General features: G+C 45.2%; 1 protein-coding gene across 1 annotated transcript in view; it reads right to left on the bottom strand.

The window, feature by feature from the left end:
- ABCA5 (ATP binding cassette subfamily A member 5) overlaps positions 1–16390 on the bottom strand; it is a 65247-nt gene extending 48857 nt beyond the window's left edge. Inside the window, exons 1-4 of the mRNA XM_005899318.3 lie at positions 16258–16390; positions 2395–2514; positions 1156–1360; positions 238–399 (exon numbers count right to left, since the gene is read on the bottom strand). Coding sequence (XP_005899380.2) covers positions 238–399; positions 1156–1360; positions 2395–2496 — 469 coding nt within the window. The 5' untranslated portion in view covers positions 2497–2514; positions 16258–16390. The remainder of the gene's footprint in view (positions 1–237; positions 400–1155; positions 1361–2394; positions 2515–16257) is intronic.
- Positions 16391–17511: the final 1121 nt, after the last annotated feature.

The following is a 17511-nucleotide window of genomic DNA, read 5'->3' on the forward strand; positions in this document are numbered from 1 at the left end:
GATTCTTAACCACTGAGCCACTGGGGAAGCACAGTATAAATTATACTTCATATTATATATGTAGCTGTGGATACACAGATACACACACATGTTCTCATGCTAGAGTTGACAGTCTTCTGATCTGAATAATTATAGTTGGAAATTTCAATGTAGGACTCCATCAAAATTTGCATTTGAACTAAGAGCAATAAAGACATGCATTTAATTGATTTTCATTGACCATTTAGGGCTACTTGCCTCTTGAATCCATATAAACAGAAGATACTGGAATCGTATCAGGAAAAAACCGGAGCTCGTAGGACATGAAGTCTTTGAACACAACGCCTACAAAGGTGTCAGACTTGGAAAGACTAGATGTTACCAATTCTTTTTCATCTGCATATTCTTCAATAGTTACGACTATAAAATAACAAAACAAAACTAGCTCAAATACATGAATAGTTTATTATAGTACAACAGACCAAACTCACCTTTATACTTGATGAATGTAGTATTTTATAAGCATTTGTTGAATGCTCTAACTTCTTAGATAATGAATACAGCTCTTCTAAAAACCAAACTAAAAAGTAACAAATATCAAAGTTGTGTAATTTTACAGACACTATTTCTATCTTATCTGTCATTTGACTATACATAAGTTATGTGTCAGTGTAACACATAAGCTATTAACATGATAAATTAGAGCATACACTTTACACGTAATATATGTAGTTCATCTACCTATCTCAAGTGAAACCATGAAATAACTCCTTGATAAATGAATGGATACTTTATTTTCAAATATTCCTTCTTAGGAAGAAACTTCCACAATCCTTCTCAGAAACAAAATACATATTTTAGTAACTATGATACAACTCTTCTTTGAATAAAAATTGACATTTAAACCCAATATTGCTTCTTTTATCCTATACGAATATGCTTGCTTTATAAATGGCCCATGATATAAAATATTAAAACATAGAGTATGCTATAAATGAAAGTTTCACAAGAAACATAGGCCAGTAGAATCAAATGACGTTAACATTTTTATAAAACTCTGTTATGGTGAAAGGATATATACCTAAATGTTAAGAACGGTATTTACTCAATAAAGCAAACAGCACAACACAGAAGAGGCTGTCTGTAAGGGACAGGACCCACGCCAGCTCACAGTACCGTCAAGAAGGTGATCCACAGACACTTTCTGCATGACGCTCCTCGTGATGTTAGTCGCGGGCGTGAATCCAAGCACGACGTTGGTGAGGACGGACGCGTCCAGGGCACTGAGTTCTACATCAGGCACTTCTTCATATTTCTTATTTGGATGCATCATGCTAATTAATATTAACCAAAACAAAAAAAACAGTGGAAAAAGAATTTCCTGCAACACAGGAAACAAAATGATTACAAAGCATAACAAAGGCAGCAAAAGTCATCAGGCTTTCTATGAATATAACTAATACTAAGAAAAAACATGAAGAACTTGGGTCTCCTTTCTTAAGCACAAAAAGTAAAAGCACTTCTATCCTAAAAGATATATTGTGCTGAACCAAACCCAACAGCAATAATTTTTCCTTTACATTCAATTTCACTAAAATATTTTAAAATTCAAGTCACCATAATATATTTAAGTGACATAAAAGCTAGTATTTAAACATCTGAGATTAATAATATCAAATATAATAATACATTTATTCATATATAACTTTAAAGTGACTTACCAATTATCTATAACTCAAAGACACCATAAAAATGTTTTTGAGTCTGAATTAAGACTTATGTTTAATTATACCTAGATTTCTACTCCTAAAACTATACTCAGTTACATTCAATAGTTGCCTTTAATGGGGATGAACTATTTACTGTTTCATCTTGCTGTTTAATTGTTCTGCCAAAAGAATAATACCATTCTGTCCTTTAAAATCATTATTGACTGGTCGTCCAGAGTTCTTACTTCCTTTTATCTCTTAGATCAATGTATGCTAAACAAATAAATATATAATAAAATGATGTATGCTTGTGGAGACGGATATGTGACATAATTGTAGTAATCCTGGCCAATTCAACCCAGAGTCCGAAAGATGGGAGGCCATGGGGAGGAAATGTGGAATAATGTTCCAGGAAGTTATTTGCAGAATTTATTTTTCACCTCATGAAACAGGAAATACATGCCTTGAGGTTCAAAATCAAGCACTGACATGAAAAAGTCACTAAATTTGGAAACTTATCAACATTTTTGACATTTAGAAAACGTTGGATAACTTAGATATTTTTTTCTGAGGCTAACACAGTAAGTTTTCACTTCGCAAGCAACATTATAATAAAAGCGCATGCAGCAGAACGAATCATCTCTTAAAGACAGGACACAGTGAGGTGAAGCACGCTGCAGTGGTGCACGGTGGCTGAGCAGCTCACCTGAGCACTGCTCTTCTTGGTCCTGCATTTCACCAGGTAATTCTTGAGGAGCAGCGTTCTCGTCTGCCTCCAGACCCCGTCTTCCCGAACTGCAGTCGCCATATTTTCTAGGCTAGTTTACTGGAGAAGGGAGAGTAGAGGGAAAAAATACTGCAACCACACAGTCACGTCTAGGCCATTCTTAATGTTAAAAACAGACAGACAGATGTCTGAGTCGCAGATCAGATAGTTAAGCACACTCCACACCATCTCTCCTACCTGGACAGGATGCACTGAACGAAATGAGAAGGTTCTGAAAGGTAAACAGCAGCTTGTGAAACCAGCGAGGGCCCACTGGGAATCTGAAAGCAGCAGGGAGGGAAAATGGGCAGACGAGCTTAGGGAAGCAGACCACTGCCCAGATGCAGACGGGTAGCTGGGTGGCACACGCGGGCAGATCCCAGCTGCACTGCAGAGGCTTCTGAAAACTAAACTGAAATTAGACCCGAAGCTCACAGACTGTGGGCAGAAACTTAAGACCCGAACCTAACCAGGTGGATGGCATGTTCGCAGAAGACACCAATGTTCTCTGCAGGATGAAAACAAAACTCGAGGTCTCACACCACCCAGCATCGTTCCACTCATGAGGCGTGTGGAAAACACCAACTCTGTTAGGAGAAGAAAACCCATAGATGCCAATACCAAGGTGACCCAGATTTTCAAATTATCTGACAAAAACCCTAAAGCAGCTGTTTAAGAGGTACTCCAGCAAACAATGGTAAGAAGACAATGAAAGAAAACACTCATTTCACTCTCGAAAACAACCCAAGTGTCAGCAAAGAAACAACACTTTAAAAGCAGCACCAAGTAGTAATTTCAGAACAGGAAAACACAGTAACAAGGCAAATCCACAGAAAGGGCTCAACAGCAGAATGGAGACAAGAGGAAAACAGTCAGTAAACCTGACATAACAAGAGAAGCTATTCAGTCTCAAAAAGAGAGAGAACAAGCTGTGTGTGTTGTTTTTAAACAATTAACAGTATCGTTTCTCAGAGAACTGAGATAGGAAGAGTCTAACATTCAAATGGCCAGAGAGGGAGAAGTGTGTTAATGCTGGACAAATACTTAAAGAATTAATGGCTAAAAACTTCCACGATCTGGCCAGAGATGAAAAGCCTGAGTTTCAAGAAGCTTGACGAAGCCCATACAGGATAAATTGAAGAAGTCCACACTTAGACACATCATAACCCAACTGCTAAAAGTGAAAGACAGAGAAATCCTGAGAGCAGCCGGAGATTAACCACGTGCTTTGCTACAGGGCAGTGATGCTCCGAATGAGAGCAAATTTCTCGTAAGAAACTCCGGGGCTAACGGGGGGGGGGGGGCGGTCCTCGTACAGAGCTGGCGGGGCGCAGAGAGGTGGCGCTGCTGAGACAAACACTGCCGCTGGTCCCCGAGGGGAAACCAGAATTCCTGTGTGACTCCACTCCTCCACTTGTAGGTATTCACCCAAAAGAACTGGAAACAGGGGCACAGACAAATGCGTGTGCACGCAGGGTCAGAACTGCCAAGACACGGAAACAGCCTGAATGTCTATCAACAGAGCGGGGGACAAGTGGAGGCGGTGCGCACACACGACTCACTGTTCAGCGCAAAGAGGAGTGAAGCACTCACACACGCTGCGACGTGGGTGAGCCTCCGGAACGCTGCAGTGAGCGCTTAACAAGCCAGACATGAGAGGTCAAGCGTGAGCCCATCTACATGACATTTCTAGAACACACACATCCATAGAAATGGAATGTGGACAGCTGGTTGCTGGAGCAGAAGGGGAGAAAGCGCTTAGTGAGTCAGGGGTTTTACTTTGGAGCGACAGAAAAAACCTCACCTTTTTTTTTTTTTTTTGAGCTGTATGACCTAAACCACTGCATCACAGGCCCAGTATCCCTCTCCCAGGGTAAGCTGATCCTCTAGGGGCCCTTCTGCGAGTGGACCTCTGTTGGAACTATCTCCGCTCTTCAAAGAGGCTATGTGAAAGCAGCAATCAGAGTGGCCAGCCCCCCACTGGTTCCCTCCAGGGCCTTATCCCCATCTGCTTGCCCCTATAACCCAGAATGCCTGCAAACTAAAAGGCATTGAGCGGGCAGCTCGGAGGAGACGCCCAGACAGTTCTGATAAGCCTCCTTCCGGGGCAGAATTCACTGCCTTGCTTTATATAAACGCATCTGATGGGAGCCACTGGGGTGACTCCCGTCCACAACAAGCACCATCTATTCCAGGCTGGCTGGCCATCTCCTCCTAGATAAAAAAGCAGGCGACTTTTTAGAGGCAGCTCATCTTAACCCCCAAAAGTCAATATACATAACTAAAGTTGGGATCAAATAAACATCCTCTTTACAGGTACAGAAGACAGACAAAAGGGTTATTTTTTAAATTTAACGACTGGATTACAGACAACTTTTCTCTGTGCTTTTTTTCTATTTTCCCATCAATATGTGTTCTTTAGACAGTGGGGAAAAAAAAACAAATTACACAATTAGACATACTGTAAAAATAAGAAATGAGTAAATTAAAAAAAGCAAAATTAAAGCAGTCAGGAAAGGAAGATACACTAAACATAAATTCTTCTAACAGCCTCATGGATGTTGTATCAGATTCTGTAAAGAACTGGTCATCTTCTCGAGGCTGATGAAAGAAAGGAAGAATGGAAGGGGGGGACTGGGAGGGAGACAGGCAGATGGGGCATACTTGTTCAAGGATGACCTCCTACAAAACAAACACAGAAACACTAACCAGCGGAGCGGCAAGACAGCCTCAAGTCCTCCGCAAAGCACACTGATTTAGCGTAGTGGGTGCCACCGAATTATTCATTCGAATTGAACGCTGCATGCTTAGTTCTTTGTTTTTAGAGAATGGGCCCCTCGTAAGGCAGCTGATGGACTCCCAGTAGTTTTCCTTCTTTGAGAAGTGCTCCCTGAACTCAATTAGAGTTGATGGCCTTGCCTGAAGTCCAGGAACCTCTGCACCTGCCCACCGCAGTCAGGGCTTCTTAAACCATCACCATCACCCCTACTGCCACTGAGCTGTGCCAATTAAATCTTCTTCTGGCAGCATGGAAGTTTTAACTAAGAGAGCAGGGCTTGGGGATCGTGGAACAGAGTAATAGAAACATCTAAGAGAGTTCATACGTTCTTGGTACTAAGTTTTCCCCAAAGGTTTGGTATCTACTGTGCCCAAAACTTGATTCTTCTTCCTTGGAGTATGTGAAATGCCCTGATACCCACCCAAAGTATTTCATTTTCCCTGAAGGCAGCCAGACCAGACAGTTTCTGTCTCTGCTATCAATGGACTCAACCAGCGTAACAGGATAATGTGCTCCTAACTCCATGGTTAGGACGCTCCCAAGGGTAACCAAGACTGTCCAAGTGAAGCACGGCAGTAACCCAGGGAGACGCTCCACGCCTGCCCACCTCCCCACCCACGAAGGGCAGGGCACCAACGGGCGTGAGCGTGCAGGGCGGCAGAAAGCTGAGGACTGCTGTTGCAAAGGTTTTCAAGTGGCTTAAAAAGTAAGATTAACAAGGAAGCATCTCTGCAGAAGATGACACAAGACAACTAAGCAAAGAAGTCACGCTGGTGTCTGTTCAGCCTATTTGCCCCTTTCTTCCAAAGCAAAGTCCCAGGACTTCCCTGGTGGTAAGGTGGTTAAGACTGTGTGCTCCCAACGCAGGGGACTGGGGTTTGCTCCCTGGTTGGGGAACAAGATCCTGCATGCCACAACTGCAGCCACATACACACACACGCACACACACACACAAAGACACACACACACTGACACACGCACAAACGCGCACACACACAGTCCTGCACACACATACACACAGACCCACACACAGCCTGCTGCACACACACAGACGCACATAGACACACACAGACACACAGTCCTGCTGCACACACACAGACGCACGACACACACACACAGTCCTGTACACACATACATGCACACACATAGACCCACACAGACACACACAGTCCTGCTGCACACACACACACAGATGCACACACACAGACACATACACACAGTCCTGCTGCATACACACACACACTGACACACACACAGTCCTGCTGTACACACACACACACACACTGACACACACACAGATGTGCACGCACACACTGACACACACACAGTCCTGCTGCACATACACACACACTGACACACACACAGATGTGCACGCACACACTGACACACACAGTCCTGCTGCACACACACACAGTCCCTTCTTCAGCAGAAGGTGCTTTCCCCCGTCCTCCTCCTGCCTCGAGCTCCATCCCAGATGGACTACCTCCCCATCGCTCTTCCTCAGCCAGACTGCCCTCCACCACTTTGTGCTCAAGTCTCTCAGGGAGCAGGGCTTCCCAGGAGGCTCAGTGGTGAAGCATCCGCCTGCAGTGCAGGAGCCCCAGGTTCGATCCCTAGGTCGGGAAGATCCCCTGGAGAATGAAATAGCAACCCACTCCAGTACCCTGTCTGGGAAATCCCATGGACAGAGGAGCCTGGTGGGCTACAGTCCACACGGTTGCAGAGAGTCAGACATGACTTAGTGACTGAACAACAACAAGAAAAATCTCATGGTTCTAATATTCTAAAACTCTAATCATGTGAAAAATGTAAATGTCAATAACTTTGACCTTCTATCTACTCAAGTTATTAAAGTGAAACATCCTTTTTTTTTTTTTGGTTGTTTACAAACCAGCTGACATTACTTTCTTTGTAGCAGCCTGAAAAAAGAGACACTACTCTAAGAATGAAAACATCTTTTTTCTATTTTTTAAAAAATGTATTTATTTTACTTTACAATATTGGTTTTGCCATACATTGACTTGAATCCGCCATGAGTGTACATGTGTTCCCCATCCCGAACCCCCCTCCCACCTCCCTCCCTATTCCATCCCTCTGGGTCATCCCAGTGCACCAGCCCTGAGCACCCTGTATCATGCCTCAAACCTGGGCTGGCGATTCGTTTCACATGTGATATTTTACATGTTTCAATGCCATTCTCCCAAATCATCCCACCTTCGCCCTCTCCCACAGAGTCCAAAAGACTGATCTATACATCTGTGTCTCTTTTGCTGTCTCGCATACAGGGTTATCATTCAGTTCAGTTCAGTTGCTCAGTCGTGTCCGACTCTTTGCGACCCCATGAATCCCAGCACGCGTTACCTTCTTTCTAAATTCTATATATATGCGTTAGTATACTGTATTGGTGTTTTTCTTTCTGGCTTACTTCACTCTGTATAATAGGTTCCATTTTCATCCACCTCATTAGAACTGATTCAAATGTATTTTTAATGGCTGAGTAATATTTCATTGCGTATATGTACCACAGCTTTCTTATCCATTCATCTGCTGATGGACATCTAGGTTGCTTCCATGTCCTGGCTATTATAAACAGTGCTGCAATGAACATTGGGGTACACGTGTCTCTTTCAATTCTGGTTTCCTCAGTGTGTATGCCCAGCAGTGGGATTGCTGGGTCATAATGGCAGTTCTATTTTCAGTTTTTTAAGGACTCTCCACACTGTTCTCCATAGTGACTGTACTAGTTTGCATTCCCACCAACAGTGTAAGAGGGTTCCCTTTTCTCCACATCCTCTCCAGCATTTATTGCTTGTAGACTTTTGGATAGCAGCCATTCTGACTGGCGTGAAATGGTACTTCATTGTGGTTTTGATTTGCATTTCTCTGATAATGAGTGATGTTGAGCATCTTTTCATGTGTTTGTTAGCCATCTGTATGTCTTCTTTGGAGAAATGTCTGTTTAGTTCTCTGGCCCACTTTTTGATTGCGTCATTTATTTTTCTGGAATTGAGCTGCAGGAGTTACTTGTATATTTTTGAGATTAATTCTTTGTTGCTTCGTTTGCTATTATTTTCTCCCATTCTGAAGGCTGTCTTTTCACCTTGCTTATAGTTTCCTTTGTTGTGCAGAAGCTTTTAATTAGGTCCCATTTGTTTATTTTTGCTTTTATTTCCAATATTCTAGGAGGTGGGTCATAGAGGACCCTGCTGCGGTTTATGTTGGACAGTGTTTTGCCTATGTTCTCCTCTAGGAGTTTTATAGTTTCTGGTCTTATGTTTAGATCTTTAATCCGTCTTGAGTTTATTTTTGTATATGGTGTTCTATTTTTGTATATGGTGTACATAAGTGTTCTAGTCTCATTCTTTTACAAGTGGTTGACCAGTTTTCCCAGCACCACTTGTTAAAGAGATTGTCTTTTCTCCATTGTATATTCTTGCCTCCTTTGTCAAAGATAAGGTGTCCATAGGTGGGTGGATTTATCTCTGGACTTTCTATTTTGTTCCATTGATCTATATTTGTATTTGTCTTTGTGCCAGTATCATACTGTCTTGATAACTGTGGCTTTGTAGTACAGCCTGAAGTCAGGCAGGTTGATTCCTCCAGTTCCATTCTTCTTTCTCAAGATTGCTTTGGCTATTTGAGGTTTTTTGTATTTCCATTAAAATTGTGAAATTATTTGTTCTAGTTCTCTGAAAAATACCATTGGCAGCTTGATAGGGAAATGAATTGCAGTGAATCTATAGATTGCTTTGGGTAGTATACTCATTTTCACTATATTGATTCTTCTGAGCCATGAACACGGTATATTTCTCCATCTATGTGTCCTCTTTGATTTCTTTCACCAGTGTTTTATAGTCTTCTATATATAGGTCTTTTGTTTCTTTAGGTAGATATATTCTTAAGTATTTTACTCTTTTCGTTGCAATGGTGAATGGAATTGTTTCCTTAATTTCTCTGTTTTCTCATTGTTAGTATATAGGAATGCAAGGGATTTCTGTGTGTTAATTTTATATTCTGCAACTTTACTATATTCATTGATTAGCTCTAGTAATTTTGTGGTGGAAAACAAAACATCTTAAAGAAGGAAAATCAACTAACTGCTTGTTTTCTTTGAGATATGAAGTGCCTGGCTGGGCTGTTTGAAAACTCAAAAGAAACATTCTTAATGTCAATTAACTTTTCATGTGCATCTAACTGGGAACTTCAAAGCTGGAGTCGGGTTTTTGTAAGCTGACACAACTCTGATCTTACCTGCCCGCCCCTGCGCCCACGCGCACAGCCACGCTGGTCTAACCAGGTGCACCGTGAAAAGGGCCGGGGGGTGGGGGTGGTCAACCCGGGAGGGTGGCTCTGCATCGGGATGGGAAGCACCAAAGGCCCTGAGAGCCACCCGCACATCACAGGTGTGGGGAGACGCCGTGCAGCTTCTTCAAGTGTGAGGACCACAATGTCTCTGGGGGTTCCCTTCTGTCAAGAGGACAGGAGGAAAAGCAACAGAAGAGGGGAGCCTACGCCAGACTGGCAGGATAATCCCAAGTCCCCAGGGTGCCCCCTTGTCCCCACTGTTTAGCAGGTTGGGAAAGAGGGTTCGGGGTGGGGGTGGAGTGTGGGAAGGCAGTGCTGTCTACATTGAAGATCTGGGCCAAAGATAGAGAGACCTGTCTGAGCTGAAACCAAGCCCTACAGGTTGGCGGGGCAGGGAGGTTTCCTGAAAGCTGGGGATCCTCCCCGCAGAGAGGACATGAAAGTAGTTCTTCTGACAGGAGGGCACAGCTGGAAAGGGGGCTGAAAAGCTAGAGATGAGGCGTGGCCAGCGAGGGGATGTCTGTAAAAGCTTTAAAACTTGTGCTGCACCTGTTCTTGGTCCCAAAGAAAACCTGTGTTTAGCATCAAGTTCTAAGTTCCTCCTCTTTCTACACTATGATGCACCTTGATTATTCAAAACATTATAGCCTATGTGTGTATACTCAGCCGTGTCCAACTCATTTGCAACCCCATGGACTGTACCCGCCAGGCTCCTCTGTCCATGGGATTCTCCAGGCAAGAATACTGGAGTGGGTTGCCATGCCCCTTTCCAGGAACCTGAGTCTCCTGAATTGACAGGAGGATTCTTTACCACTGAGCCACCTTGGAAGCCCACAGTCTACGTGGTGGCCTTCAAAAGGACAAAAGAGAAAGGGACTGACGGATGCCTGGCCTGCCCCCCATTTATCACTGGCTGCAAGTGGAAAAGAAGCAGAGAGCCAAAATCCAGAAGTTCCCCCACTAGGAACACAGTTCACACAAGCCCCGGGCATCCTAAAGAGAGGACAGACAACCACAGAAAGCAGCTTTTTGAGTAGACAACACACCTAAGACCTTCTCTTTTGCAACATAAACTAGAAAATGATCCTTAGAAGCATAAGTTGACAATTAAAGGACAATAAGTCTTCTCGTGGCATGTTTTTAACAAATCGTACTTTTTTGGAAAACTCATAATACTTGATCCAGTTCCCAAGTCTTTCCAATACAGTACCTTGAAAACTCTTTAACAAAGGCAAATTCTCAACTAAAAAAGAACTGGCTAAAGAACTATGACAAAGACAAGGAAATAAGAGCACAAAATTATTTTTATAAACCTCTGAAGTTACTTTCCATTGCTCCACAGTATGTCTGGGGAATGTATTGATATGTTATAGAGCATAAAATGATAATTAGGTAAGTTTTAAACACCCACTATCCCTGAAGGTGTAATAACATTCAACTTCCTGTTGAAGGATGGAGGGGACAAAAAGTGCTCACAGAACCGAGAAAGCTATCTTGAAACCAAGAAACGAGGCAGGAAGCTCTGTGTCATCAGTGGATCAGTTTGTTACAGGGTAACTTTCTCACATGGTGGGCCTGGGGTCAGGAGAGGGGGTGGCAACCTGGAAGTATTTGCAATCTGCACTCCTGGGGCGACAGGGACAACTTTACAGTTACCCTAGAGTGGTGGTAGGTGGGGCTTCCTTGGTGGCCCTGCCTGAGATGCAGGAGACTCAGGTTTGGTCCAGGTGGGGAAGATCTCCTGGCGAAGGGAATGGAGGTAGGTGCTTGGATAATGGAACGTGCATTTCTAAGTCAAGATTCACGAATGAGCAACGAGACTCACGGACTAACGGAGCACACAGGGCACCTGATCCTACTGATTACTAAACAGTTTCTAGTAACTGCAAAGCCCTTAACAACAGAGAAGTGACTCTCTGCACAGTTCAGTCCTGGGTCAGGGAGCGGATAGCACAGGATCGACTGTAACGGTACAAGATGGCATCAGTGATGCTAACGGCCATATATTTTTCCCAGAGAGAAATGACTCAGAGTAAATCTAATAAGTGGCAAGGAAACTGAAAGCCCACTAAAGCCATCTTCCTTTTCTAATGCATTAATAATTGACTTAAAGACTAAATGTTACAAGGCCCAAAATTCAATATCAGAAATTCATTAATGTATTAAACAAACATTGATTACTACATCAGATGCACTATGAAATATATTTCACCTTTTTCAAAGCAATAAAAAATAGGTGCACGACCTTTGGAAATAACTGTTAGGAAAAAATCATTTGGAATGTATTAATTTTATTTCTGAGAATAACAAATGAAATTACATCCTACAAAACAGAGGAATTGAGTCATCTTGAAGTTCATAGCCATCCTGGCAAAAGATGTGGTCAGTCACCTTCTCAGCAAGTTTGCAAAGATTCTTGGAAAGGATCTTAGCTGAAAATGTTCCCAAGTCCCCAGCAGAGGACCATTAGATGTGACTTCTGATCTAACCAAGCAGAACTAGTTATGACTCCTTCGTTCCAATCAATAAACTGTAACTGCAGTTACCATACTGTGTCATTGTTATCTGTCTACATCTTAATCTTGAACTTGACCATGAAATCCTTGACAAAGAAGACTGCCTTCTTTATCTTTGCTTCTCTACCACTAATGATAATACTAAAACCAGTATGATCTCACTGCAAATCCCTCTATCGAGATTCACTGTCTTTACAAATCAAAGGTCTGCAAAGTACAGTGGAGGATGAGGGGGTGAAATGCATCCCAAAGCCTGCGTGTGTACAGCCTGGGAGCTAAGCCTGTTTTTCACTTGTTTAAAGGTATGGGGTTGAGGTGGGAGGGAATCAAAGAACAGTAATATTTTGTGACATGTTAAAATTATATGAAATTCCAATCTCGAGTCTATAAATAAAGGGTTCCTGGAATGGAGCCACGCTCACTTGTTTCTACACTGCTTACCCCCGCTTTTGTGTGACAATGGCAAAGTCAGGTAGTGAAGAGAGAGACAGTGCAGTCCACAAGATCTACAGTATTTATTAGCTGCCTCTTTACAGGAAAAGTCTGCTGACCGCTGTTTACAGATTAAAGGAGGAAGAAAAGTGGCATACTCATTAAACATTTACTGAGGGGTTTACTCAGCAAACATTAGAAAAAAAGGAAGTATTAGACACTGTTACTGACTTTGCAGACAAGATTTAATACAATGTGTTAAGTGCAACTGGGGAAAGCGCTTGGGGAAGAGTGGAATGCAAATTCCAGGCAGAGAAAAAAGAATGAAAAAACTAGGCTCTGCAAAGTGGCTTGACCTGTGTAAAGACAGTGGAAGTGTTAGTGGCTCAGCCCGCCAGGCTCTTGTGTCCAGGAATTCTCCAGGCAAGAATCCTGGAGTGGGTAGCCACTCCCTTCTCCAGGGCTACTCCCCACCCAGAGACCAAACCCAGGTCTCCTGCATTGCATGTGGATTCTTCACCATCTGAGCCACCAGAGAAGCCCAAGAATCCTGGAGTGGTTAGCCTATCCCTTCTCCTGGGGATCTTCCCCAGCCAGGGATCAAATCCAGGTCTCCTGCATTGCAGGTGGATTCTTCACCATCTGAGCCACCCAGGAAGCCCCGTGTAAAGAACAGGGGGACCTGCCAAGAAGGCAGAAGCCAGGCAAAGTGAACCCAGGACACGGATGGTCAAGTACTTTGTGTGCAAAGTTAGATTAAATACTTTTACTTTGCTCATCGCTACTTCCTTGACTTCACTTTTCATATCTGAGAACTGTTTAATTACCGGAATATCCCATATTTCACTCAGAGAAGGCAACGGCACCCCACTCCAGTACTCTTCCCGGAAAATCCCATGGACGGAGGAGCCTGGTAGGCTGCAGTCCATGGGGTCGCTAGGAGTCGGATACGACTGAGCGACTTCACTTTCACTTTCATGCACTGGAGAAGGAAATGGCAACCCACTCCAGTGTTCTTGCCTGGAGAATCCCAGGGATGGGGGAGCCTGGTGGGTTGCACAGAGTCGGACACGACTGAAGCGACTTAGCCCATATTTCACTAGCCCTTTCACTCTAATCTCCAAACCTCAAACTTCCACCCACGGCACCACCCTCAGATTATGACTTTGACTGCTACTTTATTGAGCAACTGAAGCCATTGGGAGAAATTTCCTAAATGCCCCAGGACCCCTTCTATCCACCCACCTACAGCCATGCCAGAGGCAATGTAACCCATTTCAGCAAGTTACCATTTCTGCCTAAACTAGAGACTCTGTTTCCACTAGGTCTCTGAGCAATAAAGCCCAAATGGAATCTGGTGTTAATGGTACCTTTAATTTAAGATTTAAATTTTGGAAGAAGAGGTTAAGAACATCTTTGGCAGATGACTTGAAAGAAATTCCTGCCCCGCTACACATACCACTGGCTCCTCAATTAATAAAATAAAAGCACTACTGAAATCAAGCCCCTTAACGGGGGATAAATTATAAATGTTCTCTTCTTCTCTAGCATTTTAAAATTTACTGAAAGTAGTGTAATGATAAAAGAAAATAATAACCATCAATATGATTTAACCTAAATTTTTTGACAGTATTTCTCACTGAATGGGAAAATAATGCCAAGGTACCCACATGATAAGTCACACAGTACCTTTTCTTATACAGAGTGTTAGCTGCTCAGTTGTGTCCGACTCTGCAACCCCATGGACGGTCCATGGAATTCTCCAGGCAAGCATACTGGAGTCAGTTGCCATTTCCTTCGCCAGGGGATCTTCCTGACTCAGGGATTGAACCTGGGTCTCCCACACTGCAGGCAGATTCTTTACCATCTGAGCCACCAGGGAAGCCCTTTCGTATACATAACAGGTTCCTAAAAACTTGTGCTTAAAACTACCCTAATCTGGTTAATTCACACACTAGCAAAGATTCCAATTTATTAGAACGCTATGAAATTCTTTTATACAATCATCCCTCTCAAACTCAAGGGCAGAGGTTACAAATTGTATTTATTTTGGTATTTTTGGCACACAGTTTAGTATATGGAATATAAAAGACACTCAACTAGATCTGTATTAATAAATTTGTTCTTGCCTTGAATGTGAGATTTCCCTATACTAAATCCTGTCTGAAGGAAAATACACTTAAACAGCACATATTCGAGGATTAATTGATTTCCTAAAGGAAGTGAACCTTAAATATCCATTCCAAGGACTGATGCTGAAGTTGAAGTCCCAATACTTTGGCCACCTGATGCAAAGAATAGACTCACTGGAAAAGACCCTGATGCTGGGAAAGTTTGAGGGCAGGAGGAGAAGGGGTCGACAGAGAATGAGATGGTTGGACAGCATCATTGACTCGATGGAAATGAGTTTCAGCAAATCCAGGAGATGGTGAAGGACAAAGAAGCCTGACTTGCTGCAGTCCATGGGGTTGCCAAGAGTCGGAATACGACTTAGTGACTGAACAACAACAATAATGCCTTACAAGTTAGCGTTTAACCCAAACACCCCCAAAACCCTAACTGCCTAAATAATGTCCTTTTGTATGGAGTCTTCCCTAAAAACATGTAATATTGCTCTCTGGTTGGAAGCAAAAGAATTTTTGCTAAATTCCATGAGAATTTAGAGTCTGGCATCCCTGGGTTGGAATCTCAGCCATTCTTGCTAGTTGGGACCTAAATAAGTGACTTAATCTTTTGCGGGGACCGTTTTCCACATCTGCCCCGTGGAATAAAACCCCTCCGACCTCAGAAGGATGCCGGCGAGACTGAGTAAGATAATACTGAACCTCGCCTACGGCCGGGAGTCCAACATACCCTCTCTGACTCCCCTTCTGCTCCTGCAGAACCAGGACGTCCTCCCTGGAAAGTAGATTCTTCCAGACTTATTTATTTAGAAACGCCTTATGAATACATTATGACACATTCATGCAACAGAATACCAGGTAACTGTTAAAAAGTTACATATCATATGTACATATAAAACTCTTTGGCCAGGATATCAAAAGAGCCAGAGGTTAAAGCGTCTGCCTGCAATGCGGGAGACCTGGGTTCGATCCCTGAGTCGGGAAGATCCCCTGGAGAAGGAAATGGCAACCCACTCCAGTATTCCTGCCTGGAGAATCCCATGGACGGAGGAGCCTGGTGGGCTACAGTCCACGGGGTCGCAAAGAGTCGTTCACGACTGAACGACTTCACTCATCCACGCCTTGGGAGCCAGGAGCAACCTTGCTGCAGCTCCGAGAGCCTCCAGCCTCCTGAGCGTTCGCATTTTAAGTACTTTCACGCCTGGAGCCCGTCCTGGCGTTTTCGGAATGAGAATCGGGTGTTTCTCCCCTGACTGCGCCCGGGCTCTGCGCATCCCTCCGCAGTCCTCCTGAGGCGCGGGGTTGGGGGGCAACCAAGCCCCCAGGGGACCCCGTTCGGGGCCGGGTCAGAGGACCGTCCTTCTCCACCACGTCCCCTCCTAACGACGCCGGAGGATGGGGACCGTCCGGCCGAGCCCGGGGGCCGTCCCGCGGCCGGACGCCCCGAGCCCTGGAGGGGAGCGGGCAGCACCCCCACAGGACGCACCCTCGAGCCTCGGGGCCCATCCTGCCCCCCAGCGCCCGCTCGGCCGTTCCGCGCCCCGGACCGCCGGCTCGCCCGGACCCTCCTCGAGCCCTCACGCCTCCCCGAGGGGAGACAGCTCCAGGGCGGGGCCTCCCACGCCGCAGCCCCCAGCGCCCGCCTCACCTCACGGACGGGCCGCGGGGTCCGCGAGCACCTCAGCTTCTAACTGGATCCGAGAGTGCGGCCGCGCGCGCGCCCCCGACGCCGCAGGCCCGCGAGAGGCGGGGCGGGGCGGGCGCGGCGCCGGAAGTCGCGCTCCGCCCCGCGCCCGACGCACCTGGGGCGGGGCTGCCCGAGACGCGGCCTGCGGGCGCGCGCGCTCCCGCCTCTCGGCCCCGAGAAGCGTGTGGGCGGGGCTACGAGGAGGCGGGGTTACGGGGGGAAGCCCTGAGGAGGCGGGGTTACGGGGCGGGGCGAGTGGGCCCTCCGGGCCGCGCGTCTTCGGAGGCCCCTGCTCTTGGGATGTGCCTCCTCCGCGGAGACCTCGCCCCGCTCCCCTTGGAGGCTCAGGCAGAAACCACGGGTTGAGGTCAGGCCTCCAGTTTGAGCCCAAACCCTGCAGCCTCCTGGCGGGTGACTTTGGTGCACACTGCCCTCTTATCTGCCTCCTGAGTCACATACTTCAAGACTCCTTTATTTTCTGCTTCCCGGCTTTTGAACGGTCCTCTCCCAGGTTTTCCCAGGAGGCTCAGTGGTAAAGAATCCACCTGTCAATGCTGGAGACGCTGGTTCGATCCCTGGGTGGAAGAGATCCCCTGGAGGAGGAAATGGCAGTCACTCCAGTATTCTCACCTGGAGGATCCCATGGACAGAGGAGCCTGGCGGGCTCCAGTCCACGGGGTCATAAAGAGTCGGACACTACTGAGAACTCACTCATGTTCCCACATCGGCGTCCAGCAGCCCCTTTCTTCCTCCCGTCGCCCGCATTGGGTGCAAGGTGCCCCTGTCCCCACCAGACCCAGACCTAGGACATCTGGACGCCAAGGATGTGTCCTCCTGAGAGTCTGGCATGTGGCAGATCCTGACTCTTCCAAATGGCCCGAGACATATGGCATCTGTGGGAGGTTCTACACTGCAGTTATTTTTGGTAAAAGTGTAAACTGGTGTTCTGAGTTTTATTGCCCAAGTGACCTAAATGCTGGTCAAAATTATTGCAAAGGAAAGAAAAGCTCACAACAGACTTTGTCCCCTAGATTTCTGTAGGGTCACATTTCTTGGCACAGTTTTTCACTTTTGGGGAATTTAAGTTCTAAAAAAATTCCCTTGATCCTGTATACATCAAGTAATTTTTAAAAATCTTATCTTAGTTTTTCTGCTTCTTGAATTTAAACCAAATCTCCACCACAGCCACTCTACTAAGTTCTATCCCAAAAATAC

The sequence above is a fragment of the Bos mutus genome, chromosome 19 (genome assembly GCF_027580195.1).
Source record: "Bos mutus isolate GX-2022 chromosome 19, NWIPB_WYAK_1.1, whole genome shotgun sequence".
NCBI classification, from domain to species: domain Eukaryota; kingdom Metazoa; phylum Chordata; class Mammalia; order Artiodactyla; family Bovidae; genus Bos; species Bos mutus.